The sequence below is a fragment of the Varanus komodoensis genome, unplaced genomic scaffold (genome assembly GCF_004798865.1).
Source record: "Varanus komodoensis strain SLA01 unplaced genomic scaffold, ASM479886v1 scaffold1, whole genome shotgun sequence".
Taxonomy (NCBI): Eukaryota; Metazoa; Chordata; class Lepidosauria; order Squamata; family Varanidae; genus Varanus; species Varanus komodoensis.
In genome coordinates, this window is record NW_025335268.1 from 77,067,743 (window position 1) to 77,095,286 (window position 27,544).

The 27,544-nt window shown below is 41.6% G+C and overlaps 1 protein-coding gene across 2 annotated transcripts; it reads right to left on the bottom strand.

Moving 5' to 3' along the window:
• Positions 1-26,804, bottom strand: GRPR (gastrin releasing peptide receptor). 2 transcript variants are annotated; one of them, XM_044430093.1, is made up of 3 exons: positions 26,371-26,804; positions 3,214-3,565; positions 1-2,385 (listed from the first exon to the last, which is right to left on the bottom strand). In XM_044430093.1, the coding sequence occupies exons 1-3, from the start codon at positions 26,787-26,789 to the stop codon at positions 1,993-1,995; spliced, it is 1,164 nt and encodes a 387-aa protein (XP_044286028.1). In that variant the 5' UTR covers positions 26,790-26,804; the 3' UTR covers positions 1-1,992. The 2 variants fall into 2 exon arrangements, with proteins under 2 accessions (XP_044286028.1, XP_044286038.1); XM_044430103.1 differs by having other exon boundaries at positions 26,485-26,612.
• Between the last annotated feature and the right edge of the window lie 740 nt (positions 26,805-27,544).

The window sequence follows — 27,544 nt, forward strand, 5'->3', positions numbered from 1 at the left end:
AACATAGTTAAACTCACATTTATTGAAACAGTATCACTTTTCACATTTAAATTTTATATAACATAGTGCTGATTTCAGATGCGGGGAGCACAAACCCCAGTAAACACAACTCTCTTCACATCTTTTTACAATGTGAATTAATACTGCAATTAAACACTTCAGAGATTGATAGTTCTAATCAAGGTCCACCTTCATACACATCCCCACTCACTCTGAGTGTGTGTGTGTGTGCGCGCGCACACACACACACACACACACACACACACACATGCACATGCAAAAATAAAGCTGCTCCTCTCTCTCTCTTTCTCTTTCTCTCTCTCTTTTTGGTACCACAAACCTAAGCATGTTGAATTGGGCTAAGTCCCTCTGAGTTCAATGGGGTGTACTCCTTAGCAAGTGTGCTTAGAACTACTGCCTTATTTCAGTGCAAAAAGCAAGTTATTTTATCAAGCATGAGTGCAAATGAAGAGATGGGAAAAAGAACCTGGGGCTTTACATATTTTTATTATCTCACTTGTAGAAGCCTTGTTATTCAAATCTCTGTAGGAATTCAGGATTTCATCCAAATGAAGAAAACATCTTGGCCAATCAAATGGTCCTTGGATACAATAATAGTGGGTGACATTTGGCTCTCCAAAAATTTTGACCCTGCATTGACCCTTCACTATTTGCTATGCTGGCAGGAGTAGGGAAATTCTAGGCCAAAAGATCTAGGGGGTCACAAGTTACTCATTCCTGGCACTGCTTATGCAAATGCAAGTATGCAAATGAACTGTTGTGCTGCTTTGGACAGGTGAACCCTCCAATTGGTACAGTGACCTCCATCTTTCCTTGACAGGAAAGTGGCCAGCAATGAAGGGCAAAGGACTTTGTGCTGGATCCTATGGCTGCTTTTGCACTGAGCAAAATACACAACAAGAGACAGGCTCATTCCAGCACTATATAAAAAAACTAACATCTTTTCCAGGACTTAAATGTATTGAACAGGTGGCTCTTCCATAATTCTGTCCCCACATTTCAATCTTCTTTATGAGGATCTGAACACTTTCAGTGCTTGTATCTCTAAACACTGGGGACTAAAAGGAACCAGAACATTAGAAAGGGCGTAATGCAGTAGAAGGAAGGGTAATTTTCAAATTGTAGGCATGTGTCATGATCGTTTCCATAGCCATGCCTCAAGAAGAGTTAAAAATGAAATCAGTTTGCTGCATTGATCCATATCAACAAGCCAGTTCTAACCATTTTATGTCCATCAAAACAGATCTTTTGCAAGGTGCATAGGTCTTATTTGCCCATCCAAGGCCAAATCACCTTAAAACACTTTGCTTTATAATCGGGAACAGTATATTGTTGCTGTGGAAGTTCATGCATCTTCCCCACCCCCACCCCAAGCTATTGTGAGAATTACAGCTAAGCTCAAGGGAACAGGGGACTTTGAGGGGGGAGCTGGTGGCAAAGGATGCTAACTAAACACAAAGAGTTCATGCTGCATCCTTTTGAGCCCCACAGCATCACTGGTGTGATGACACATCTCTTTAGTTCAGACCACCATCTATACATATTTTTAAAACTGACATTTCTGAGCATGCCCTAGCGAACCATGTCTAAACATGCATGGAACTGCACTGTTGAGATATGTAGTTGTTTTGCTGCACTACTGATAAAGTGTTTTATTATGTTTAATGTTCTTATTTTTGTGGTTTTATTGTTTCAAATTGCTGTGCACCACCATGATGGCTTTTCGGCAAATAGGGTGGTATACAAATGTTCATAATAAATAAAATAATAATATTACAATGCAAGGACTTAAAAAGCAGGTGGACAGCCCTTCAGCTTTGCACTGAGCCTGGCTTGTGTGCCGTGAGTGTGCTCTCGGGTTACCAGCTGACCTCTCTCTGAACATATGTACAGTTGTTGCTTACTGGCACAACAGACAGGCAGCGCTGGCTGAACAGATTTTGTGATTGCGTTCGGTGTATGTGGCACATCCTATATGTTGCCTTTGTGACAGAGGGGGTTGCCATTAATAAAACTGAATGTGGCCATGGATTGGTTGCTGCTCTTCAGCGAAGTCATCCGCGTGGTGCTTCTGCCTGTGCTCTGGGACCGAAGGAGATCACGGCCCTTGCAACACGACAGCTGGTGATTGAACTGCTTCCTAAAGCTTTTGCTGAGCAGGTAGAGGGCGAAGGGGTTGATGCAAGAGTTGGCGAACGCCAGGATGCGAGCACAGAGAGAGGTGAAAAAGTGCAGGACAGAGGTGTCCACCTCCAAATAATGGTATGACCGGTACAAGTAAATGATATGGTTAGGGAGCCAACAGAAAGCGAAGATACAGACAAAAACCAGCACAGTCTTGGCAAGGCGTTTTCGGGATTCCATCTGCAAGGAAGAAAGGAGAATCTATGATAGCAATGTGGCATTTAAGGTGGCACGTGCTCTATTTTTAGTTTGCTAGAAATATTTCTATATATTTCTATTTCAATATTTTATTTACTCATTTAATTTCCATGTATTTATTTAGTTTCTATAATGCCCACCTGTAGCTATAAATTAGTATATAAAAATATTATGCAACCTACCAGCTTGCCTTGCATTCTTTGTACATAATGCATTGCTCTGTTTTGACAGTTCACATATGATTCTGTATTTGTTTACAGCCTCAGTTCAGCACTAACATGGAGGACAGCACAGGCTTTCCAAGCTAGACTTTTAAGAGAAAGGCACTCAAAGCAATACATGGGCTTGGATGGATGATTGTGTCTGTTTTAGTTTTGCCCACATTTGAATTTTGTTAATTCACATTATTTTTGCCAAACATAAAGAAATTTGTGAATTTTTGTAAATTCTTATCAACACTAAACTGAATTACATTCTCACCCGTCCCTGTTTCAGGTACAAACTAACCCTTGCAACCTCTGTTCACTGTGGCTCAGCACTGACAGGCTATGGCAAGATCTAAAATTTCAAAGGACAGAGAAAAAGTTGGAGCCCTCCTGTACTTTCCCAACACTTCTCCAATCTTTTTCCTTTTCACAGAAAATCTGTTAAAAAGGGAAAGACAGAATAACCACACAGTATATTTTGAGTGGTATTGTTCTCTCCAGAAGTATCTTGAATTTCTGTATGCAGCATACAAATGTCAAGTCATGCCATTTCCATTTTGGCAGCCCCTCACCCCACCCCACCCCACCCCACCCCAAGACATACCTGTTTTTTAACATAGACATTTCCTTCCACTGGTAGGTTGTAAGCACTCCGTATTAGATTTTTTGCAATGAAATAATAGTAGACTGAAATAACAGAGAGGGGGATGACATAAAAGATGAGGAAGGAAGCCATTGATTGAATTTTTGGATGCAGATCATTGGTGAGTGGGTAAGGTGTACAACTAACAAAGGTTTTATTGGTGCCTGTGTCATAGAAGGGACGTAAGTCTGAAAACACAACTTCAGGAATGGCGAGCAGCATGGATAAAACCCAGATCATGACAGCCTTCAAGCAAATCTTTAGCAGTGCATGGGAAGCTTGGATGTCCATTGGTCTCACTATCGCTTTATACCTAAAGACAAGAGAAAGAATTGAGTTACTGGTGGTATGGACTGATTCGCTTGGACAAACGCAAGAGGAATGACTCTCTTGTATGGAAAAGGTGGTTTATTATCAACATTGGTTACACCTCCTATTCATCCAATCCTAGATTAAACTTCACCAAAGAAGATCCTCAGTCTGAGAGGGCTAAAATAATGCACCATTAATATAAGAACAGGATTTTTATCACATTTTAAAAACACATGTATAAAAGATGTAGTTATAGGAACCTCCTGTGGGACCTCAGGACACGGAGTAGTTTAGTGTCACCCTCCCACCTGCCATTGCCTAGATGAACACCATCCTCTGCAGCTGCTGCCTGCATCAGATGGAAAACCTCCACTGTGGCCAACAGAGCAAGGGTCTTGCATCTCTTTCAGCTGGAGGACCAAGCTCCATGTGAGAGATGCTGAAGAGGTGGGTAGGACTGATGGGCAAAGGGACAGGGCCAAAGATACCATAAATGTCACATTGTTTTCACTTAATTCATGCCAGTAACTAAGCCTTAGGATTGTCATTCCAACCTTTTGGGATGGGCTTCTGTGTGTGGGAAGCAGCACAAAACCTGCACCAAAGTGATTGGTGACTGGGAAAAATGGGCAGGGCTAGAATAAAGGGGCAGCCACAACTAAGGAAGACCAGATTTGGTCCCTGAGCTGGAGGTTTCCCAGTCCTACAAGAGAAGCTTCTTTCTTGATGCATGAACAACTTTTGGGGAAAGGGAAGAACTTTTGTCCAGAAAATGATGACGCAGAGGGAAATTTTAACCCCTTTCTCCCCAACTCCTGCAATTCAGCTGCAGTTTTGGGCTTCCCTGAAGTTGCTATATACATTTTTAAATCTGATATAAATTGTAGGAATGCAGCTGATATCACATCTAATCTGGAAGAGAAACAGTGTTTCTACATCAGGCTTTTATCATGAACCCATCATTTACTGTTTGCAATTTGTTATGGGTCCTTCACGGATCACTGCCTTGTCGTGGCGAAGGGGCTTGCGTAGCTCAGTGAAGCTATGAGCTATGCCGTGCAGGGCCACCCAAGACGGACAGGTCATAGCAGAGAGCTCTGACAAAATGTGATCCACTGGAGAAGGAAATGGCAACCCACTCCAGTATCTTCACCATGAAAACCCCATGGACTATACCAAAAGGCAAAAAGATATGACGCCGGAAGATGAGCCCCTCAGGTCGGAAGGTGTCCAATATGCTACTGGGGAAGAGCGGAGGACTAGTACTAGTAGTGCCAGAAAGAATGAAGCGACTGGGTCAAAGCCAAAAGGACACTCAGTTGCTGATGTATCTGGTGGTGAAAGGAGAGTCCGATGCTGCAAAGATCTATACTCCATAGGAAGCTGGAATGTAAGATCCATGAATCAAGGCAAGCTGGATGTGGTCAAACAAAAGATGACAAGACTGAACATCGACATCTTAGGAATCAGTGAACTAAAATGGACAGGAATGGGTGCATTTGATTCAGATGACCATCAAGTATACTACTGTGGGCAAGAATCCCTCAGACGAAATGGAGTAGCCTTCATAGTTAATAAAAGAGCAGGAAAAGCAGTACTGGGATACAACCTCCAAAATGACAGAATGATCTCAGTTTGAATACAAGGCAAACCATTCAACATCACAGTAGTCCAAGTCTATGCCCCAACCACTGGTGCTGAAGAGGCTGAAGTTGACCAGTTCTATGAAGGTCTACAACACCTTCTAGAATTAACACCAAAAAAATGATGTCCTTATCATCATGGGGGATTGGAATGCTAAAGTAGGAAGCCAAAAGATAACTGGAATAACAGGCAAGATTGGCCTTGGAGTGCAAAATGAAGCAGGGCACAGGCTGGTAGAATTTTATCAAGAGAATACGATGGTCATAGCAAACACTCTTTTCCAACAACCCAAGAGACGACTCTACACATGGACATCACCAGACGGTCAGCACAGAAATCAAATTGACTATGTGCTCTGCAGCCAAAGATGGAGAAGCTCTGTACAGTCAGTAAAAACTAGACCAGGAGCTGACTGTGACTCAGATCATGAGCTTCTTGTTGCAAAATTTAGGCTTAAATTGAAGAAAGTAGGGGAAAGCACTAGGCCACTCAGGTATGACCTAAATCATATCCCTGATGAATATACAGTGGAGGTTACAAATAGATTTAAGGAATTAGATCTGATAGACAGAGTGCCTGAAGAACTATGGACGGAGGTTCGCAACATTGTACAAGAGGCAGCAACTAAAACCATCCCAAAGAAAAAGAAATGCAAGAAAGCAAAATGGCTGTCTGAGGAAGCTTTACAACTAGCTGAGGAAAGAAGGCAAGCAAAAGGCAAGGGAGAAAGAGAAAGATACACACAACTGAATGCAGAATTCCAGAGAACAGCTAGAAGAGATAAAAATGCCTTTTTAAATGAACAGTGGAAAGGAATAGAAGAAAACAATAGAATAGGGAGGACCAGAGATCTCTTCAAGAAGATTGGAGATATGAAGGGAACATTTCATGCAAAGATGGGCATGATAAAGGACCAAAATGGCAGGGACCTAACAGAGGCAGAAGAGATTAAGAAGAGGTGGCAAGATTACACAGAAGAACTATACAAGAAAGAGCTTAACGTCCCTGATAACCACAATGGGGTGGTCACTGACCTCGAGCCAGACATCCTGGAATGTGAAGTCAAATGGGCCTTAGGAAGTCTGAGCAACAACAAAGCTAGTGGAGGTGACAATATTCCAACTGAGCTATTCAAAATCCTAAAAGACGATGCAGTAAAAGTGCTACACTCGATATGCCAGCAAATTTGGAAAACTCAGCAGTGGCCACAGGATTGGAAAAGGTCAGTTTACATTCTGATCCCAAAGAAGGGCAATGCCAAAGAACGCTCAAACTACCGCACCTTTGCACTCATTTCACATGCTAGCAAAGTGATGCTCAAAATCCTACAAGCTAGGCTCCAGCAGTATGTGGACCGAGAACTACCAGAAGTACAGGCAGGATTTCAAAGAGGGAGAGGAACTAGAGATCAAATTGCCAACATACGTTGGATCATGGAGAAAGCAAGGGAGTTCCAAAAAAAATCTACTTCTGCTTCATTGACTATGTGAAAGCCTTTGATTGTGTGGATCACAACAAATTGTGGCAAGTTCTTAAAGAGATGGGAGTACCAGACCATCTTATTTGTCTCTTGAGAAACCTATACGTGGGTCAAGAAGCAAGAGCGAGAAGTGGACATGGAACCACTGATTGGTTCAAAATTGAGAAAGGAATTCGGCAAGGCCATATATTGTCGCCCTGCCTATTTAACTTATATGCAGAGCACATCATGAGAAAGGCGGGGCTAGATGAATCTCCAGTTGGGAAATTAAGATTGCTGGGAGAAATATCAACAACCTCAGATATGCAGATGATACCACTCTCATGGCAGAAAGTAAAGAGGAACTAAAGAGCCTCTTGATGCAGGTGAAGGAGGAGAGTGCAAAAGTTGGCTTAAAACTCAGCATTAAGAAAATTAAGATCATGGCATCCAGTCCTCTTGCTTCCTGGCAAATAGATGGGGAAGAAATGGAGGTAGTGACAGATTTTATTTTCCTGGGCTACAACATCACCGCAGACGGGGACTGCAGCCAAGAAATTAAGAGACGCTTGCTCCTGGGGAGGAAAGCTGTGACAAATCTAGACAGCATACTAAAAAGCAGAGACATCACCCTGCCAACAAAAGTGCATATAGTCAAGGCTATGGTTTTCCCAGTTGCAATGTATGGCTGTGAAAGCTGGACCATAAGGAAGGCTGAGCGCCAAAGGATTGAGGCCTTTGAATTGTGGTGCTGGAGGAGACTCCTGCGAGTCCCTTGGACCACAAGGTGATCAAACCGGTCAGTCCTAGAGGAGATCAGCCCTGACTGCTCTTTAGAAGGCCATATACTGAAGATGAAACTCAAATACTTTGGCCACCTAATGAGAGGGAAGGGCTCCCTGGAGAAGAGCCTAACGCTGGGAACAATAGATGGCAGAAGAAGAAGGGGATGGCAGAGAATGAGGTGGCTAGACGGAGTCACTGAAGCAGTTGGTATGAGCTTAAGTGGACTCCGGAGGATGGTGGAGGACAGGAGGGCCTGGAGGAATGTGGTCCATGGGTTCGCGATGGGTTGGACACGACTTCGTGACTAAGAACAACAACATGGGTCCTTTTGATGACATTCCACTCTCACTTCTGTTTTCAAACAGCATTTTGGTAAATGAAAAATGTGATATGCAAAGAAAGCACAAGGAAACACTTTTTCTGATTCTGACATTGTGCTTTTCCACAGTGCCACCTTGATCTTATGTAATGGAAAAACAAGAACAGAAATGTTCGTCTTGTAGTGCTCAAAACCCAATCCTTCTATGAAATTGAAATCTGATACAGAGATTGCCAGTCTTGTGTTGAAAAACTCTAATTAAAAAAAAAAAACCAAAACAAAACAAACCCCTTTCCTGATGGCTTTGTTTAAAAATAGAAGAGCAATTGGAGTATCAGACTGACTTCTAAAGTACGTGTAACCAACCATTTGTAGCAAATAATGACCTTGCCACATCTATGGATCTTTAATATTCCATGATGCACATGTGCTTTTCAATTGTTTACCTGCTTCTAGGACAACCCTATACAGGCTTGAACACAGGAAGTACCTCAGCACCTCAGCCTGTTTCTAACTATTTTCCCCTGATGATGTCAACAACTCATGTCAGTGACCCATGCACGTGGTTATTAATTCTAAACATCTGGTAATACAAGCTCAATTGATTAGGGAGACTAGTACAGGATGATGACATGTGACATGCAATGCATTAAAAAAATAGCTGCTGTGTTGTAACTATGGTTAGTTTCTGCCAAAATGTATTTAGGATGTTGAAGGATATTTACATGGAACAGATCTCATCCCACATTTACATTCACTCTAGAACTTTTTTTGGTTTGACTGAAACAGATGATACATTTAGTCAAATTAAGGTTAGTGGAAGAATTAAGGACGTCCATCTAATCATCCATCCATCCATCCATCCTCACATTAAATCTATCCAATTGAAATTAATGGGAAGTCAAAGTGCTTAACTTTGGTTTGACTGTGCACCCTTTTATTTAAAACAAGAATTGCAATTTCTGTTCAATGCAAAATCTCCTGCTGTGTACATACTTGCAAAACAGGCCAAATGATTCAAGCAGATTAATCTTTACAGTGAAATGCAAGGATGTTTTTACAGTTGTTTATATTTATACCATAATTAATCTTATTATAGAAATTGTTGTATACCATCTAGAGAGCTTCAGGTATTGGGTGCTATAAAAATAATAAAGGTAATTATAATTTCATAATTAACCCAGAGTTGAGGTAAGCAGAGCTGAGCCTTGCTGAGATCTGGATGGGTGACTTAAAATGCTGTGAACTTCCTAGAGAGCTGTAGCTACAGGCAGTATAGAAATATAATGTAATGTGGTGGTGGTGGTGGCGGCGGTGGCGATGATGATGGGATCAAGAGAGATGGGCAGGCAGTGTTGTTCAGGGCAGAAGAGTTTGAGAAGTAGAGGAGGGAAATTTGGAATTTTGAGGGGGCAATTCCAAATGCATTCAAATGCTTTCTTTGAAAAATGGAGGGATAATATAATGGCCATGCACCTGGAAAACTGCAACCAGAAATCAGGGAGACCTTCCTCCTGTCTCTCACAGTATAAACAGCATCTGAAACTTGGTTCTTACATCTAGGTCAGTGTGTGTTTTCTTCAAAAGGAGAAAAATTATTCTTGCTTGTTTCCTTTACAAGTTTGCCTAAAAATAATAGCAAATCAGGGTTCTGTTGCATAATGGAAATCAATTGTTTCCATCCTATCTCCCAAAATGGAGCCCATAAGCACTGCATGCAGCACCTTAACAGGATTAGCTGTTTCCAGGAGTTGCAGTTTCTACTGACGTCTTTCTGTGACAAATCCCAGGCAGTCTGCTTCTGCCAGTGCTTATACGAGCATTCCAGTTCAGGTAAGCCCTTACTTTACTGTACTCTACTCTGGGCTACACTACTCTACTTCGTGGTTACCTTCCAGTAGAAAATGCATACAAACAGAATCAAAGGCGAACTAAAATTATTACAATAAAGCTTCTATTTCAAGAATAATTTCAGAATTATTTTCCTATAGTCTTTCTCAACAGTAGTGTTCAGTGTGGGTCATCTGTGTGGATCTTATTAGTCAGTGCTGGGTGAAATTATGGAGGTACAAACTAACCCTAGCAACCTCTGAAATTATGAACACTAAGTACATGCACAGACTACCTGTCAATGTTATACAGGGGTATATTACAAGCCAGACAGTAGACTGCAATCAGTTAAATTAAAAGACATACAATTAATAAAATAAAAAAGTCATTAATCAGTTGCACGGAAGTTGGATCACATGAGTAAAACAAATATTTGTCTTAGTATATGTATGTATTTTACCTTTGTATGCTTAAACACATCCATATTCACTAATAATGATAACAATACAGTAATAATAAAGTAGCTACAGTTACTGAAGAAAGAAAGAATTTATGTGTATGTGTGTAGCTATACAGTATTGTTTAAAAAAGAATCAGTTCTTAAAATAGTTTAGAATATTTTTGAAAGTAACATAAAGTCTAACATTATCTGATAATGATGGAGATGGAGCTGAGATAGAAAGTAAGGATTTGATTGGGCTGCTGGAGACAGGGGCTTACCACTGGAGTCTACAGTCCAGATGTTGCAGAACAAAAACCAATGAATATTGAATACTGGATCTCTAGAGAACTATGTGGACACTGATGATGCATCACCAAATGCGTCATGTAGTTCCCTAGTGATATTCACAGCTTTGTTCTAGAGACAGGGTTTTCTAGAGATATACATGGCTTTTTGCTAGAGATATTCATATAGGGTTTATGGCAGTCTCTGTGTTGATAAGTCTGGGTTGTTTGTAACCCAGATGCCCATAACCAGGGTATGCAATCCCTCCTAAGCCAAAACATACAGAGGAAATATCAAGTATTAAATACAACATTTTGTGGGTATAATATAAAACAAGTCCATTAAAAAAAAAGAATGAGAGGGACTAGGAATATGTTGGCTGCAGCTTTGATATGCAGCATCTCTAGATATGGCTAAGAAAAATCCTATTACAAAGCCCAGTCATTGTCATTCAGTTTTGACAACACAAGGCCAGAAAGAACAGGACCCTGACTTAATTTAAAGCAATTTCTAAAGTTTCTGCACTATGCACTTTTGCTCATGAGTAAATAGTGTTGCATTCTCTGGCATGTATTGTCTATTAACAGTACTTAGATTCCAGCTAGCATCCCAATACCATAGTTTGGTCATATTTATTTATTTATTTATTTAAAACATTTTTATGCCACCCCCATCGCAACAAAGCCTCGGGGAGGCTCACAACAAGAACAAAATATACAAATATAACAATTATACAATAAAAATATTAAAACCCGGTGCATCTCGGCTTAAAAGATTTAAAATCCTATAAATACCAATTAATTAACAATTAAAATAAGTTTTAAATAAAAAGGGTTTTGCCTGGCGCCAAAAAACAAATAACAACAGCGCCAGGCGGACCTCTCTGGGGAGCGCATTCCATAGATGGGGCACCACCACAGAGAAAGCCCTCCTCCGAGTACTCACCCTCCTAATATCATTCACAGAGGGTTCCCGGAGAAGGGCATCTGTTGCCGATCTCAAGGGGCAGGAGGGCATATATGGACGCAAGCGTTCCTTTAGATACCCAGGACCCAAGCCACTGAGGGCTTTATAGGTCATAACCAACACCTTGAATTGGGCCCGGACTTCAATCGGGAACCAGTGGAGCTGACGGAGAACTGGGGTTATATGAGAACAACGCCCAGTCCCTGTCAGCAGCCTGGCAGCTCTATTCTGCATCAATTGAAGTATCCGGACCGTCTTCAAGGGTAGCCCCAAGAAGAGCGCGTTACAGAAATCTAATCGGGAAGTTACCAGCACGTGTGTCACTGTCACCAAGCAGTCGTTCTCCAGGAAGGGACACAGCTGATGGATCAGCTGAAGCTGAAGGAAAGCGCTCCTTGCCACTGCCGTCACCTGAGCTTCTAAAGACAGCTCAGGGTCGAGGAGCACTCCTAAGCTGTGAACCCCATATCAGTGCTTCACTGTGGTTACTCCATCATAACATAGTTGCAGTCCCAATTGCATGACCAAGAACACAAGAATAGAGGCTGAAAGGCAAGTTATGGTAGCAACAACACCAAGAGCAACTGCCACAACAATAATTCATGGCACCTTCATTGTCATCATCCATCAATCAAGATGGATGACCAACGAAACTCCCTAATTTACCTAGATGCAGGAAACATCAACTACTGTTGGAAGTAGTGATGGAGGGAATTGATCATGTTATAACTTTTCAAGATCAAATGCACATACGCACACATGGAAAGATCCCAGGAGGCTAATATGATGATTTGCAGTGCTAGAGAAGGATGTCTGCAAAGCCATCTGTAACATGTTATTCAGATAATTATTTGCTAGAGATGACATTTGTGATGCTTGGACTGAATTGTTGCACTGACAAGAGATATACTTGAGTTCCAGAAATGAATGATTAGAAAGCCAGAATGTTATGTGGAAAATTTGCTGCCATGTTAGCAGTCCTCCAGTTGATTATACTTGAACATCACAGCTTCAAAAAAATGCAAAACCATTAGTTAACCCCATAAATTCAGGTGTGAGTGCATATAAGAGGGATAATAACTAGGCACAAATTCATACCATTAAAAAAGAGATAGAAGTATCTGCAAAATCTACAAGGTTCTCTTGAAGAATAGAATGACAAAAATGCCATTCTTATGCTCAGCAATTCTTTACCCAGAACAGTTTTCTGAGTCATAAAATGAAATAATATTTCCAATTGTACAGCAAGACATTTAAGGTTATGCTTCTGGTGCTACTCTTGGTTTCCTGGCACAGATTTTTATTAAAGCATTTGCTCTTAAAATTGGTGGTTGCCTCATAAACCTTCATATACAGTCATTAAACGGATTACTTATCAATGGGATTTCCTTCCAAAGTATTTTAGGATTATGGCATTTGTTAATATCCAAGTCGTTCTCACTTTGGTATCTGATAGTTCTTTTGGATGACAACTCCTAGCATTCCTGATGGCTGAGGCTGATGGGGGCTGAAGTTCAAAACATCTTGAAATCATGAGCTTGAGGATGGTTGCCCTAGTGGGAGGTCATATCCAAATCCACAAATGAATGTAGGAAGATCCTATTTTCATCACAGAAATCCTACTCTACATAGCAGCTCTCAATGCTACCTTACAGGATTTCTTTTTCAAAATGGCGTTTTGAAGCTCAAAGAACCCTCACACATCAGAATGTCCCTAACAATGTTAGAAATAATGAGAAAATACTGATATATGTGATTGATCATGAAAGAGCATATTCTCCCTTCTGAAGAAACAGCTAAAAACAGTCCATATGAAGGAGAAATTAAGCCAAACCCAATCCAGGTGGATGGGCATGGTGCTTACTGGACATGTTCTAGACTTCTGAAACATGCTCTGGTCCTTTGTCAGTGGATTTGTGAAAAGAGAGATATGGGCAGGAACATGCCCCTCTTTGCATAGAGTTACTGCTAGAATAATGACCTCAAAGCAGGAGCCTGGTTTGGCAGGGTGCCTGCTTCCTACTGTGTACTTAGCATAATGATTAATCCAATCTCAGACCAAACTATGTGAGCTAATAAGTACAACAATTGTCCTCTGCAGGATCCGCAAACAAATAGTCTCTCACAAGTTAATGTAACATTATCAACAATTAATATCCAACTCAAGGGCTGCCCTTTTTAAATATTCAGGCACAGGTCCCCTTGGAGATGGCATGACTTGGTATCAGTCAAAATATATCTAATTTCCTCAATAAAGCCACAAATGTTGTGTTTGCACAAACATGAAATTCACACAAAAGGGTCTCAGTTAGGAGATGCAAGCAAGTTAGACCGTGATAGAATTTGGGCATTTCCCTGTGGTAAATGGGGAGGGAGATGTTTCTGCAAGAAAGCAAATGTGAGTGTGGCAGAGGGTGGCAGTCCCCACTTGCCAGGAAGCTCATTGGGTGATTCTGGGCCAGTTTGCTGGCTCTCAGTCAAACCAATCTCACAGGGGTGTTGTGAGGATAAAACAGGGAAAAGGAGAAGGATTTTGTAAGATGTCTCGGAATTAAAAATTGCTAGACATTAAAAAAGAAAAAGAAAGACACTATAACTTGTGACACAAATAAAATGAAATAAAAACCTGTAAAGGTAAAATAAAAAAAAATATTCCCAGGTCACATTTTACCCTGAAAAGCAAGAACAAAGTAGCAGACAGTACCAGACAGTTGTGAATCAATATTCTCTAGAACAGGTGAATGCTACAAATATTTTGTATTACTGGAGAAAAATTGATTCTTGCAGATGACTCTTACAAAAATATCCTTATAAATAGAGGAGAACAATTTGTAATTCAGTAAGGTCCCCTCTTTCATATTGTTCAGCTACTTTTGTCTGGTGAACCTTGGCCTTATGCTTAAGATAATTTTAAATATAGGAAAAGTAGGTATCCAACTAGATCACTTATTCATTTATCACCATCAGAGTGTATGACACTTTATAAAGTACTAGAGGATAGATTTTGAGGAAGGAGATGTGAGAGAAGGAGAAGCAGGGTGAAACAAGGAAGCAATTTGTGGTGGTTATCACTGCATGGGGTTGGGCTTAGTTACAGTAGGACATGGGGACTAGACAGCCATACTAAAGGCCTTGTGGAAAAGGTGACTTTGGGAAAGGGGAGGAAGCAGGCATCACACAAGTGTTTGGGGAGGCAGTGTTTCACATCTCAGGGACAGCAAGGTCAAAGGAGAAGGTTGCCTGAGGATACAAACCTTTGGAAAGCAGTGGACTGTGCTGGCTCAAGAGCTTTTGTTGCCTGAGCAAAGAATAAGATGGTGTCCCCACCATTCCAGGCACAAAAGCCAGCTAGACAGATAGCTGACATTACCTTCAGTGCTGATGGTGGGAATTCATCCATCATCACACTGGAAGGCAAGATGTTAGCTTAGGAGTGCAGGGCAGGACAGGATTAGGGTCAGGAAGAAAGTGGTAGAGCCAAAGGAATAAAGCTCACAGACAGGGATAGAAAGGGACATAGGAGAGGGGAGATGAGAGGGGGAGCTAAGGCATTAGAAGACTCTGCAGTTAGGGGCAAGTCATTTTTGTTGGATCTGAGAGCAGGCAGAAAGGAGCACTACACAGCCAGAGTGACAAGAGAGAGAAATTATTTTGTGAAGGAACTAGATCAGAGCAATGCGTTTGGATTTCTCTGCATGAGTGGTGTCCTTATGATGCATTACTGGCTCTGTCCTAATATACTCCCACAGACATCTATGAAATGACATGATCTTTCATAGGGTCTGTTCCAGCCTTCTCCAACCTGGTGCCCTCTGATGTTTTGGATACCAACTCCCATCAGCTACCATGGGGAGTTGATAGGAATTATGGGACAAAATATCTGGAGGGCTGGTCAGCTTAGGGAAGGCCAGTCTTCTGCAATGTCCATCTGTGCACTTGTTATGGAAGAAAAAATGCAAACGTTTTAATGCTCTGATACCTTCACCGATGGCCAATCTTGGAAACCCGCTAATGTGGTGCAAATATTCCTTTGGTCATACCAATCCAGACATTATTGGTCTGAATGTTTGCACGTGGCGGCAGATATACCTACTTGAAGTAGAATTTCCTACAACTGCCACAGGTCCAGTTGCTCCCAAAAGCAGACCTTTTCAGAGCTCTCTTCTGAATAGAAGCTGTTCATTTATCTAATTATATAATTATTTTTCAAATTATGCTCAGGGAGCATATTATTCAACAGTTCTATGCATTTTCAATTACTCCCCCATTAGACTTTTGCAATATAGCATGTTATTTAAAGACTCTTTTGTTGAATGTGATGACCTTACTAAATTACTCAACCACTAGTGAATTATTTGATGTGTGGTTTTCCCACACAGACGACGCAGCCATTCTGCAAAAAGGGAAATTTGGTCTATTTTCCCAGTTGGCATTGAAAGGAATACAAAGCACAGAGCACTGCCCACAGCCGTAGGTCTAAATAAGAATAGGAGGACCGGAGTCAGGCAAATTTTATAAAGATGAAATAAACATAATTTCCTGTCTAAAATGCCTACATGAAAGACTTTTCTGTGTTGTGTGAATACGGATATTCAGTGTTGGGATTTCCATTTTGTTTAAGTCCAACAGGATTTCATAGTCTTTCTGTTCAAATAAGTGGTGGTGAATAGAACAGATTTTCTTTTTTGATTACAGAAATGTTCATGAAAAAACCCACTAAATAAATAGGTGTATTTTTGCAGGGCCCTTTGATTTCCACAAATGGGATTATTTTTATTTTATTATTTCACTGCATTTCATCTCATCTCATTTCATGGGTCATTTCATAAATTTGCACACATGGAGTTTTACTATATAATTATTTTTGCACAACATTCTCAAGTGTGCAAGAGTAGAGTTGGCTGTCTGCTCTCTAGGTTTGGCCTGTCAGTTTCATGAGAAATAAGCATCCCTCTAGGAAATCAACAAGGGGAGAATTCACATAAGCTAATCCGCTTACCCTTGTGAAAGATCAGGGGGGAATTATCCTAAGAGAAAGTGTAAATCTAGCCAGTTCTGCAATGTTTGTGCTTTCTTATGGCTCTGCTTGACATGTGTGGAATCACCCACTCACTGCCCAGTCCACTATGGCTTTGCTGTGACACTGGCAATCTGTCGGTTACTGCTTTGCCATGACATTTGCTGTGCAACCCATATCTGGCTGCAACAGCTGTCAGCCGAGAGAACATGCACATAGTGGGCATGTCATGAGCGGAGCCGGCTGGAGCCGGGGGTCAGACTAGATGGCCCGGGAGACCCCTTCTGACTCGCGCTGTTTCTATGTTTCTAAGCGACAAGCAGGAGGAAAAGTGACAGAGGCAGGCAGGTTCAGCAGACACAGTTTGGAAGTGAGTGTCCTTTCTTTGGAGTAATGTGAAACAGCCTTCCCTAGCAGGGCAAGACCTACCAATTGGCTGATGAGATTGGGAAGTTTTTTGATGGCTGCAATTTCACGCACTGAATTGGTTTGCTCTATTCCATGCTTGTCCTAGAACTTCTCAACGTTATGCTTCACTCTATCACTTGGTGCTCTTGCCCCTCCTGCTCCCCTCACTCCTCCCCCCCCCCACATACTTCATTTGGGAAGCTGGGAAGCAGAGGACAGGACTGATCCATTTTTGACACGTACAGGAAAGGGCTCTGATGGGTTAAACAAAGTGGTGCGTAGAAAGGATGAAACTGACAAAGATTTTCACAATGGCATACGCAGTGGATAGGCAGACTTGCCCCCAAGACCACCAATATAACAATATATTTTTAAAAAATGATGACCTCTTTGTATAAATTTTAAGAGCCTCAAAAATAGTAAAAACTGATCTGATCTGTGCAAATCATGTGACCCCTGAAATAAATTACATTTACAATCCCATTTCTGCAAATTGCTTCCACTATAAAAAAAAGTCCAAAATCCGTATATTGGATCATTTCATTACAGAATGAATTGACACCAGTGGAGGAAAATGGAACATAAACTACCAGGGCCCAACTGGTAAAATCCACTGAGATGTTACCTCCAGAACAGAATTCTCATATATCCCTGTGTATGAAAAAGGACTTAGTTTTGCTTTCTATTCCCCACTCTACCCCAAGTCTGATACTTCAGTTTCTAGGATCTCGAATAACAAGACCCACTTGGTTGAGCTCAACTAACTTCAAATTCCTGTGTGTGTGTTTCTTAGCACGGGAAAGTTCAGTTCCCCACACTAAGAACTAAGACTCAGTGCAGCAGATGCATCATAATCCAATAACACCTGTTCAGGCAGAAAGCTCATGGGGTGATGTCTCTGCCTACCCTTCCCCATAGGTTATTGGGTGGAAAGGGGGATGATCCCCGGATATGATCCCTTTTAGACAAGACAGACAGACCACCATTAGTTACTTAGTTATTTGGTTACTACAAATTAAAGGAAGAAATTTCAACTCATCTGTATCAAAGGGTCATACTGGTGAAAATAAATCCATGGAAGGTACATGCAACAGTCTTCTGCAATGAAGAGTAATGGAGCTGTCCCCATACTAAACAGAGAGCGTATGAAATAAAATTCTTTGTTTTAAGCCTGCGTTCTTCAGCCTGGGACCATCCAGACAGTCGTGCTGGCAGGCAGTGATGCGAGTTTCAGACCAGCACATCTATAGAGCACTTGGTGAGAGCTGACTGCTTAAATGCATATGCATTTTCCTGAAATGGATAATAATAATATCTGAATAGAGGCTTCAAGAGTTTGAAGCATTTCATAAGCAACACTTAGATGTAATCCTTACAATATGCCTGGTATTAATGCTGCCCTTCAACACTGCAGGGGCACTGGAGCTGTCAGTTAGTGACTTGCCTAAGGCCATTACATAAATTCACACAAGAGGAAGGTTTTAGAGCAGGGAGCAGCTGACTTGTAGCTCAGTCCTTATAGTCAGTACATACCTCCTGCAGCATGCTTGTGGTTTACTGTGGACAGGGGAGAAATTCATCCATCTATCCATCCATCCATCCATCCATCCAGTTTCATACTTTCAAAACAGTAAATGATATTGAAGCTTAATATTTCAAACTTTGCACTCCCCTGAATTTTATGACAGAGTCTTCTGCTTGAAAAGAATGCATCGAAAATTGCATATGTTAGGGGACAGTACACACAGCATTGCATACATATGCGAAGATAACATTCAAAGTGCATTTTAAGATAGCTTACAAAATGCATATATTAGACAAAATTGCACACAACTGTGCATGAAGTAGGAGAAATGCACACAGAAAAGTGCAATTCTCCACCAGCCATTTCTAAGGAACATGGACAAATATTGCAATGCTCTGGAATGGAGACTTAGTACTGAATCCAGTGTGTGTCAGTAAATCAAATGAACCCTGTCTCAGTTCACTGCAGCATATTGTGCAAACCGGTGATCAAAAAGCATTTCCCTTGTACGGTCCTTTTTAACCGAGATCAAATCTTGTTCTGCAATTCCATCTATTACTTATTTTAATCTGAGTTGGTGAATGCTCTATTCACAACCTAGATGGGGAGGCAATTCAAAGAAGCAGTTGATGTCCCTATGACCTATATTTCTCATACTTAAATATTGATCTTTCCTAGCTCAGAACACCTACTGCAGCCTTTTGGTTGACATCCGGAAATGCCGCTGGTTTCGGGGGTGGGTGAATGCACTGTTCTTAATGGCTCTGGGCCGTATGCACTTGAGCCACCTGCTTTCACTTGGAAGCTTATTCAGAATGACCTGGGAGTTTCGCCTGTGTCTCTTGGTGCAGATGGGCAGAGGAGATAAAGAAATCAAAACTGTGAAGACATGGATGTTACAAAAGGTCATATTGACACAGTGGCAAGCAATACAGGATGTTAAGTCTGAACAAATAAATCGTATCTAGCTACACACACCAGCATGGAATACAATAGGCTCTATTCAGGCCAACCAATGGGAAAGAACTTTCCTGGCACTAGGACCAGCTGCCTTCACTACCTTTATTCTAGGAACTTTCCATTTTGATTCAGAATTGTTTGGTATCAAGCACATGTGAAAGGCTTGGGCTTTGTTCTGAGTGAAAGAGAAAAGCTTCCAATGAGCCTGGTATGCACTCACTGCTATTATTGAATGTATGGCCTGTGTTTCTTCCAAGTAGGTTAGCCATGCAGCCGACTTCACAGAGGATAGTTTTCCATTTCAAAGCATCTTCTGTTTGAGTGTCTGGTCCAGTTTAAAGATTACGAGCCATAAACATTGTCCCTATTCAGAGATCCTATCATTGCCTATCAACGAGGACAGTGGACTGAGCAGTGGTACCCCCATCTTCTCCACTTTGCTCAGATTGTATTTTATTTCTATTTAAATCAATTATTTCTAAATTTGTATCTACACCCAAATATCTATCTGCACATGCAGATATTACACAAATTACTGTCCTCTGTTGATGCCTGAAAGACCATCTTGCCTAGCACAAACCTGCGTCTGTGTACCTGTCTCACCCACTGATTTCCAAAACAAGATAAACAGGCCTGGCCCAAATATTTTGTGCCTGAGGCAAAGGACAAGATGTTGCTTCTTCCTGCACTGCATGTTCAGAAGCCAGCAGGAATATAATTATAAGCTTATTTCAGTGCTGACGGTGGGCTAGCATCTTCCAGCACACCTGAGACAGCAGCCTACTGGTCAGGTAGCAGGCATAGGTCTGCCCTCCCACAGATGGGAATGGCTCAGGAAAAACAGCCAGAGGGCTGCTCCTGCTACCCTGCCAGCACCTCCAGTGTGCAGCGACTGCCTCACTCTAACTAATGATGGGCCTCACACTTGTGGAGAGCGGACCCAGCTCCTCAACATCGCTCAGATAGATTTGTCCAATGCTGAAGAGGAGGCCGTGGGGCAAAGCTGGGCAGAGGTCTCTGCAGTTTCAAGGTTGCCTAGTGAAGAATATTAGGCATAGCATGAGAACTGGCCCAACTTGGAAAAGGAGGGAGATGTTTCAGAACTGTGTGTAGGCAGGGGAGAGAGTCTCAGGGGGTGTTCCTTGAGCCTGCATGGAGAGCGCAGGTGAAGTGAGTAGACCTATTACGAAGTGCCTGGTGATCCCACCAGCCAGCCTGAAGCTGCAGGAGAATCCTGCTTCTCTGAGGGTGGAATAGAATCTTTCCTGAAAGAGAGGCAAGGAGGGGAAGGTTCAGCTGGGATTCAGCTCTTCACATGGGCAGATGCTTCACCTACATCTCCAGAGAATGCTAATTTGACCCTACCCTACTATCCAGACTGGAAACGGTTTTGGGCAGCACCACCTGCTTTCCCACCGAGCTGATTGCTCTGAGCGGATTTCATGCATAGTCTATGTGCACAGTCTGCATTTCCCTACATCTGCTCCATGGGCAGGTGGAGAATCTAGACAACACGCGTGCACAGCTGCTGCATGGCCGGCAGGTTTGCAACAGCAACATTAAAAGCATGCTACCGCACCTGAAAATTAATAGTGCAATTTCAAAGCAGGGAGGAAGTGATCAGGCTGGTATATGTTTGGAAAGGCCAACTCCTAGAGCTCTTTTACAGCTCATCGGTATTGATTCTGTGCTGTGTGTGCTCTAGCAGACAGATGGCCTGTGCTGTGTAGGCTCAGCATGGATTGCCTCGTAAAAGGAAGCGAGAGCGACTGATCTCAGTCACTCCTTGCTCCCTCCTGATCAGGGGAAAGGCTCCCCAAGCACAGCCACAGGTCCAGCCTGAGTAAAGAGGCCCCTCATGAACAGCCAAAAGCTGGCAATGCATAAAGAAAAAGTACAGCAGTTTCCCATAACATCGCATAGGCCAATTTATATGCATGGATGCAAATCTAGAAGGAATAATTATTTCCTCAGTAGATTGGTAAGTAATGCAGGTGCAACCTCTGCTTTCATTTTAAGTGGTTTGGTTGGAGGCACTGCTTGGCAATCACGACAAAATTAGAAGTTGCATCACCAGAGAAGATACAGGGAGGATACTGATTTGCATAAAATGGGTATATGCTCATTAATGAGTAAATAGGCAAATCAGAACTGTTGAGTGAAATACAAATATAATGGATCTTGTCATATGTTCAGTGTGCCTGCAGCTTCATCATACTCCCTGGGTGCTAATTGTTGATGGGCACTTGCTCTCTTAGTTCTTTATTGTTAAACTAGAACGGAAGAATGCTGCCTTCCAAGCAGAGATGCCTTCAAATAAATGACATTCCTCTGGCAGCCCTTCAAGCAGAGGACTGTCCTCTGTAGAAGGAGAAGGAGAAGGCAAAGGAGTAGGAGGGGAAAAAAAGGATATATGGTCACCCTAAAGCTAAGATTTCTAGAACTGGTTTAGGGAAAACCTTCTATTGTTCTGCCAAGACTTTACTCTCTGAAGCGGCTGATTTCAGAAGGTTTTTCTGGTTTATAGTTATGAGTTATATCAATTTTGACGTTGTTTTATTTGTACTTGTTTGGCAGACATTCAAACAAAGTGTTTTCCTTCTTAATCCTTAGGCTGTCTCTTTTCCTCTACCTTTACCTCTTCCTTCCCTGTACTTCAAATGCCCTTGAGATGTTTAGTATCAGTTTGTAGAGTAGCCTAGTGACAAGTATAAGGTTACTTTTCCTTTTAAAAAACAAAAGCTAAAACTATTCCTTTTCACCACTTCTTTGGCCTGGCAAAAAGCATTAGGTTCACAGCTAACAACAACCTAAGCTTTTAGCAGCTCAAAGTTCACAAGCTAACAATACACTATGGGTTCCCTTTCTGGATTGTTTGTGGTTAACAGTCATGGTTTATTGGGGCAACTGGGTTCACAACCAGATTTGCAGTAACACAGAATTAAATAACCCATGGTTTATTTCAGTGTTATATGTGAACCAAGCAGTTGAGCAGAGGCATGATTCAGAAACACTGAGAATAAATGCATGCATGTATTTGCAAGAAATGCTTTGTTGTATGGTCCTAAATCTCATCCAGCCCTGTATCCTTCATCCAGTAGCACTCAGTTATAGATGCTTTGAATGAGTTATGCATCTAAGGCATTTAATAGAGTACTCCAGTTATGGCCAATACTTACAGGCACCATTAATCAAATATTGGGAGACCTGGAGTAAGGAATATTGAATAGCTACCAGTATTCTAACTCTCTGTGCCCGGGACATGTCAGCTCTCTTGAGCTCTGCATTTTTGCAAGTCCTTTTGTGTTTTGTGAACAAGGTAATGTTCAGCACATGCAAATACAGTAACTGTGCATTTATATAACATTTCTGTCCACAGACATGAACCAGCAGTGGATTCAGAGCCAAAACATGTGTTTAATTATGCCTGCAGAGTTTGTTAGCCTCTTTTGCTCCAAAGGTCAATTAAAGCTTACTCACATTAATGTCACTGAATTGATTTCTATGATTCACTCATTTCTTCCCTGTGCTGAAAAGCTTGATTTTGGATGGGGTTCACCCTATATACATTTGCCTCAACTCTACCAGGACTTTTTGGGCATAAAAATGGTTTTTGTGAATGTGCTGTCCTTTTGGACCATTCTTTGAACGCACAGTAAGGTGCCTGTACAAGGGAAAATTCCTTTATTCAACTGCCAGATGGAAGGTGGGGCAGTGCAGGCCATAAAAAGTACTGTTCCTGTTACATCTCTAACAAGACTGATCCATCAATGGAAATGGGGAGTTTGAGGCCAACCAGGCTCAACAGGCGACTGCCCCTTTCAGTGGGAATGAATGGCATTCCTTCATGGAGCACTTGACATATAGCCCAGCATAAAAATTGGGACCTTGACAGCATCATATCCTATTTTCCACTTGTCACAGCATGGACTTAAAAACAGGTATTAGGACTACTGTTCGATGTATCTGCAGATTAAGATCCTTAAGACTGTGGGGTGAAGGGGTGAGGAGAGGCAGGGATTTTTGTGGCAATGTTTTGTTTTGATATTTGCAGTGAGATAGATAAAAATCTTTCTATCTTTCACTTTAAGTGTCACTATGCTACATTTTTACAAAGCTGTATTACAGTTTTGCAAACCATGAGATAACAAGATTGCTTCCTTATTTTGGAATGCAAGCTGTTATTTGCTTACTGTTTGCAGAGCATTTAGACCAAAGATACAATCCCATCCATGCTTACACCAAAGGGGGAAAAAAGGAGGGGGAGGGGAAAAAAAGGCCTACAAGTCCCAGCATGCTGGGAACCAGAGAACATCTTTGGACCAAGCATGCATAGGACTGCACCATAGTCCTCCCATGCTGCCTTCAGGGCTGAGCAGGCAGGTGTGTAGGCACATGTGTGCGCACACGTATTCCCGGCAATTCCTGAAAGAGAAGATCCACATAAGCCCCATTCAGGTGTTCTGATTCCCTGAAAAGAAATCATTAGAGGAGAGGGAGCACGTGAGCAGCGATTCTCTCTGTCATCTCTCTCATCCCTCCGAACTCGTGGAGGGTGGCTTTTCGAGAAGGACGTCCTGCTCTATCAGTACAGCCTCTCTGCTTGCTCCCGAAGACGGGTTTTCCTCTCTCGTTGTAGAGAGGGGGCCCAACTCTCACACTTTACAGTCTGCTCAGATAGGTTTGTCTGATTCTGAGGTGGAGGTGGAGGTGAAGGAGCAGGGTGGGAGGGGCAGCAGGCATGGCCATTTCAAGGTTAGTACCTAGCCTACTAGTACCTAGTAAAGATTCTCTGGCAGAGCATGAAAATCTGCCTGCCTTGGAAATGGGGGAGGTGTTTCAGGGTGGGAGGGAGAGCAGGCACAGAAAGGGCAGCCTAGTCAGGCAATGGCAGGTGAAATGAGCAGACCAAAGTCTCTCCTGTCCCCACTGCCCAGGTACAAGCAGCAAGAGACACCCTGAGGGTGCAGTCAGAATCTTTTCAGAAAGGGAGGGAAGGAGGGCAAGCTTCCAAAAATTCTATTCTGATTTAGACTGTTCTGCAGCAAGTTGTAATAAAAGAGCTGCATTTCTACAGTTTCATTTGGTTCTGCTGGAAAGGGAAAGAGGGAAGGGACCTGCTCATGATCTTTATATAACTTTTCCCTTTTGTGGCCTGATGATAGAAACAGAAAGTTTCCGTATGCTTTTGCTCTGTAATTTGATTAGTTTTACATACATGTCCCCCTCTCATATCTTTACTCTAGAATGAATCTCTTTCCTCTTGGGAAATAGCATAGCCAAGTGTCTCTGAAGTGCTAGCTTACTGCATGCGGGGATACATATGCCACCTTCTCTCTGAAGACCCCCATCTCTTCCCATATTACATAAGGTGTAGAATGGCCCTGTTACAACCAGGTGAGGAATAGTCTGCTAGGCTTCTGGCTTTTAGCCATAATAGCCACAGGTGTAGCCTCTACCTTAAGAGAACAAATGTCTAACTACAAGATACTGGGATTAAGCAAGAGGAGTTATGATACTGCTTTGCTTCTAAACCTCCCTGGATCATCTGTCTGGCTACTGGTAAGCAAAGTAGACCTCTTTGTGACCCAGTATCACAATTACTTCCCTATGTTCGTGATATGAGTTCTAACACATTTTGAGTGAATTCTATTCTCCATGCATGCAATCAAAGTGCTTATTGATCATCAAAAGAGTCTGATAATCAAATGTAATACATTTGAGGCTAAAGAGCAACATCAAAATTTTTTGGGAAATACCTATAACTGGACTGTGTGGCTAGGTTTCCTAAATTCAGTATAGCTACATGTCTATACATACCTCAGAAAACAAAGCAAAACAGAGACACATCTTGCAGTTTGCCCTTATACAAGCATGGGATACAGTATAAGTAACAATCACATTTTCTGGTCCCCTAATTCTGTACTATGGTTTTGAGTGCACGGGGCTGATTGGTGTGCTGATGAAAAAGATACCATGTTTTTGAAAATATAGCTTTGAAGAGAAATAGCTTTGATTATTATAGTTTATTACTTTATTGTACCTAACTAGCTTTGTCAAGCAAAGAGCCCAGCTATATAAAAAGAAGCCAAAACCAAAATAAAACCCTTGCCTAATTTACACTGATAAGGAAGTCATTTTCCTCCCTATACAGATGGCCACTGAACTTGTTAACAGAGATAATTTCTGTTCATTCGATTGGACTCTTCTTTCTTATCTAGATCTTGTTGACTGTAGCATTGTGCTCCATGCAAACCTGTAAAGTTTGTTCAACTGCTTTCTTACTTCCACCACCACATATATGTTAGAAACCTCTAGTACATACAGCATAATACAGAAAATTAAGAAAGAAGATTGTCATATAATGCTTGCTCCTATTTGTTGTAAACTATTTGTTCTGAATATTTAAACAAGTAGGGTTTGGGAATATGCAAATACCAATTGCAGTTTCCTCTGAACTTGCTTCATACCAGATAACTAAAATTTTCAGAACAGTAACTGAATATAACTATTGAACAACACAACTGAATTCAACTATACAAAGCTAATCTTTTGCAGCTTCAATTCATTACAACAGAATAGGCAAAGAACATTTGAAAACCCATTGAGTATTGAAGGTTCTGAATAAGTTTATCTGGAAGGAAATGTCACATCTCTAACAGAATCATACTTGTGAGTAAGTGCTCATGGGATCATAGCCTAAAGCTAGTGTAATGATATAGATTAATAATGAAAACCCCAGTTTTCTGACTCATCTTAATTCCTAAAAGTCAAGCTTATTGTTAAATGTGATTTTCACTGGATTAAAGAGAAAGGATGGATTAAAAGCAACTTAAGGCTGCATTCCTAAACACAGTTACACCATCAGTCTCAATGAAACTTGCTTCTGAATAAGCATGGCTAGAATTGCACATAAATAAAAACCCTTGAAAACCACTACAGTTGAAGGGTATAGCAACAGTTTTGCCATTGTCTCTTATGATTTTCCCTTCAGGTGCTGATTTAAGTGACTTATTGTGACTCTTTTGGTACTTTACTGTAAACTTGCCTGATATAATTCCTTTTTTTAGAAGGATCTTCAAGCATATTCCAAACACAAGCTTGATCCATTAAAAGGCCTTGGATTTATAACAAACCTCAACAAGAGTTGCAGAAAGACGCTTACCTGTCTGCAGAAAGAGCCATGAGTGTGAAGACAGACACCCCCACTGAAGTGAGCTGTATAAATGGGATAAGTTTACATCCAACCCGACCAAAGAGCCATTCTGGAGATAGGTACCTGCTGGCATCCACAGGAACACAGGTGACCAAAAGAAGCAAGTCTCCGAAAGCCAAACTGGAAATAAACAAGTTGGGGACATTTCTCATGGACTTCACTGTACAGAAGATTTTGATCAGTGTAACATTGCCGATGAGTCCTATTAAAATGATGATCCCATAAATAGTTGGAATTGCATATAGGAACCTATAGTAAAAGAAGTCTTCACTCAGGAAAGAGAGATTTGCACTTTGAACAGCAGAGGTGTTGCAAAGAATAATGTCATTAAGTTTCACATCAAGCAAAATGCACTCTTCAGAAGCCATAGTCAGGATTCAATAAGAAAATGGATGCTTGGTTGTCAAAATGTGCACAATACCACACCAATGTTTGAGTTGATTCCGTTCTTCCTTCGTGGTTATTGACAGAAGTGAAATATGTGCTGTGATCTACCATAAAGGAACCACACACATAAAAAGCACAGTCCATTCAAACCTTGAGACCACAACATGGTTTTAGTTCCAAAACCTTGGTCTTCCTCCAGTTTCTTGGGCCTGTGGATAAGTATTTTCCATTTTGCAAAGACTGAGAGAAAAGGCTGATAAAAGAAGCCTATACAAAACCATCCAGAGCCTGATGATGAAAAAAGCAAATCATATTTTTGAGAACTATTGGCAGTTGCTGCTCTTCCCTCGCTTTTCAGACCCTGCAGTCACAGGCTGCCTTTACAGTGAAGGTAAGGAACAGCTCTTTTAAGCACATTCTAGAGGCAGGATCTTTGGAACGTCATCGGTCTCCCTGCTTCACTCAATGTAGCAAGTACAGTAGTTGTTGGATAGTGCTGCCTGGTTTTTGGAGAATGCCAGCCACCTACTGGACAATTCCATCACTGCCCAAATATATTCCTTTACAATGTGCTTGAATACTTTTAGATGCATCTTTGTTGCGATTGTTTTTTGTGGGATGTGTACATGACACCAGCCTTGCACTATTTGTGGCTTGTGCAAGAGAAGGCTTACCAATATGATTTCCACAAGGTCTGGGGAGGCAGCAGAATCCTGCGTCAGGGAAGCTCCTTCTC

Coding starts and splice junctions, on each gene's coding strand:
- GRPR (XM_044430093.1), bottom strand. CDS start 26,789: ATGGCTTCTGAAGAGTGCATTTTGCTTGATGTGAAACTTAATGACATT. Junction 3,566..26,370: donor ATGGCTCTTTCTGCAGACAG/GTAAGCGTCTTT, acceptor TCTTGTCTTTAG/GTATAAAGCGATAGTGAGAC. Junction 2,386..3,213: donor ATGTCTATGTTAAAAAACAG/GTATGTCTTGGG, acceptor TCTTCCTTGCAG/ATGGAATCCCGAAAACGCCT.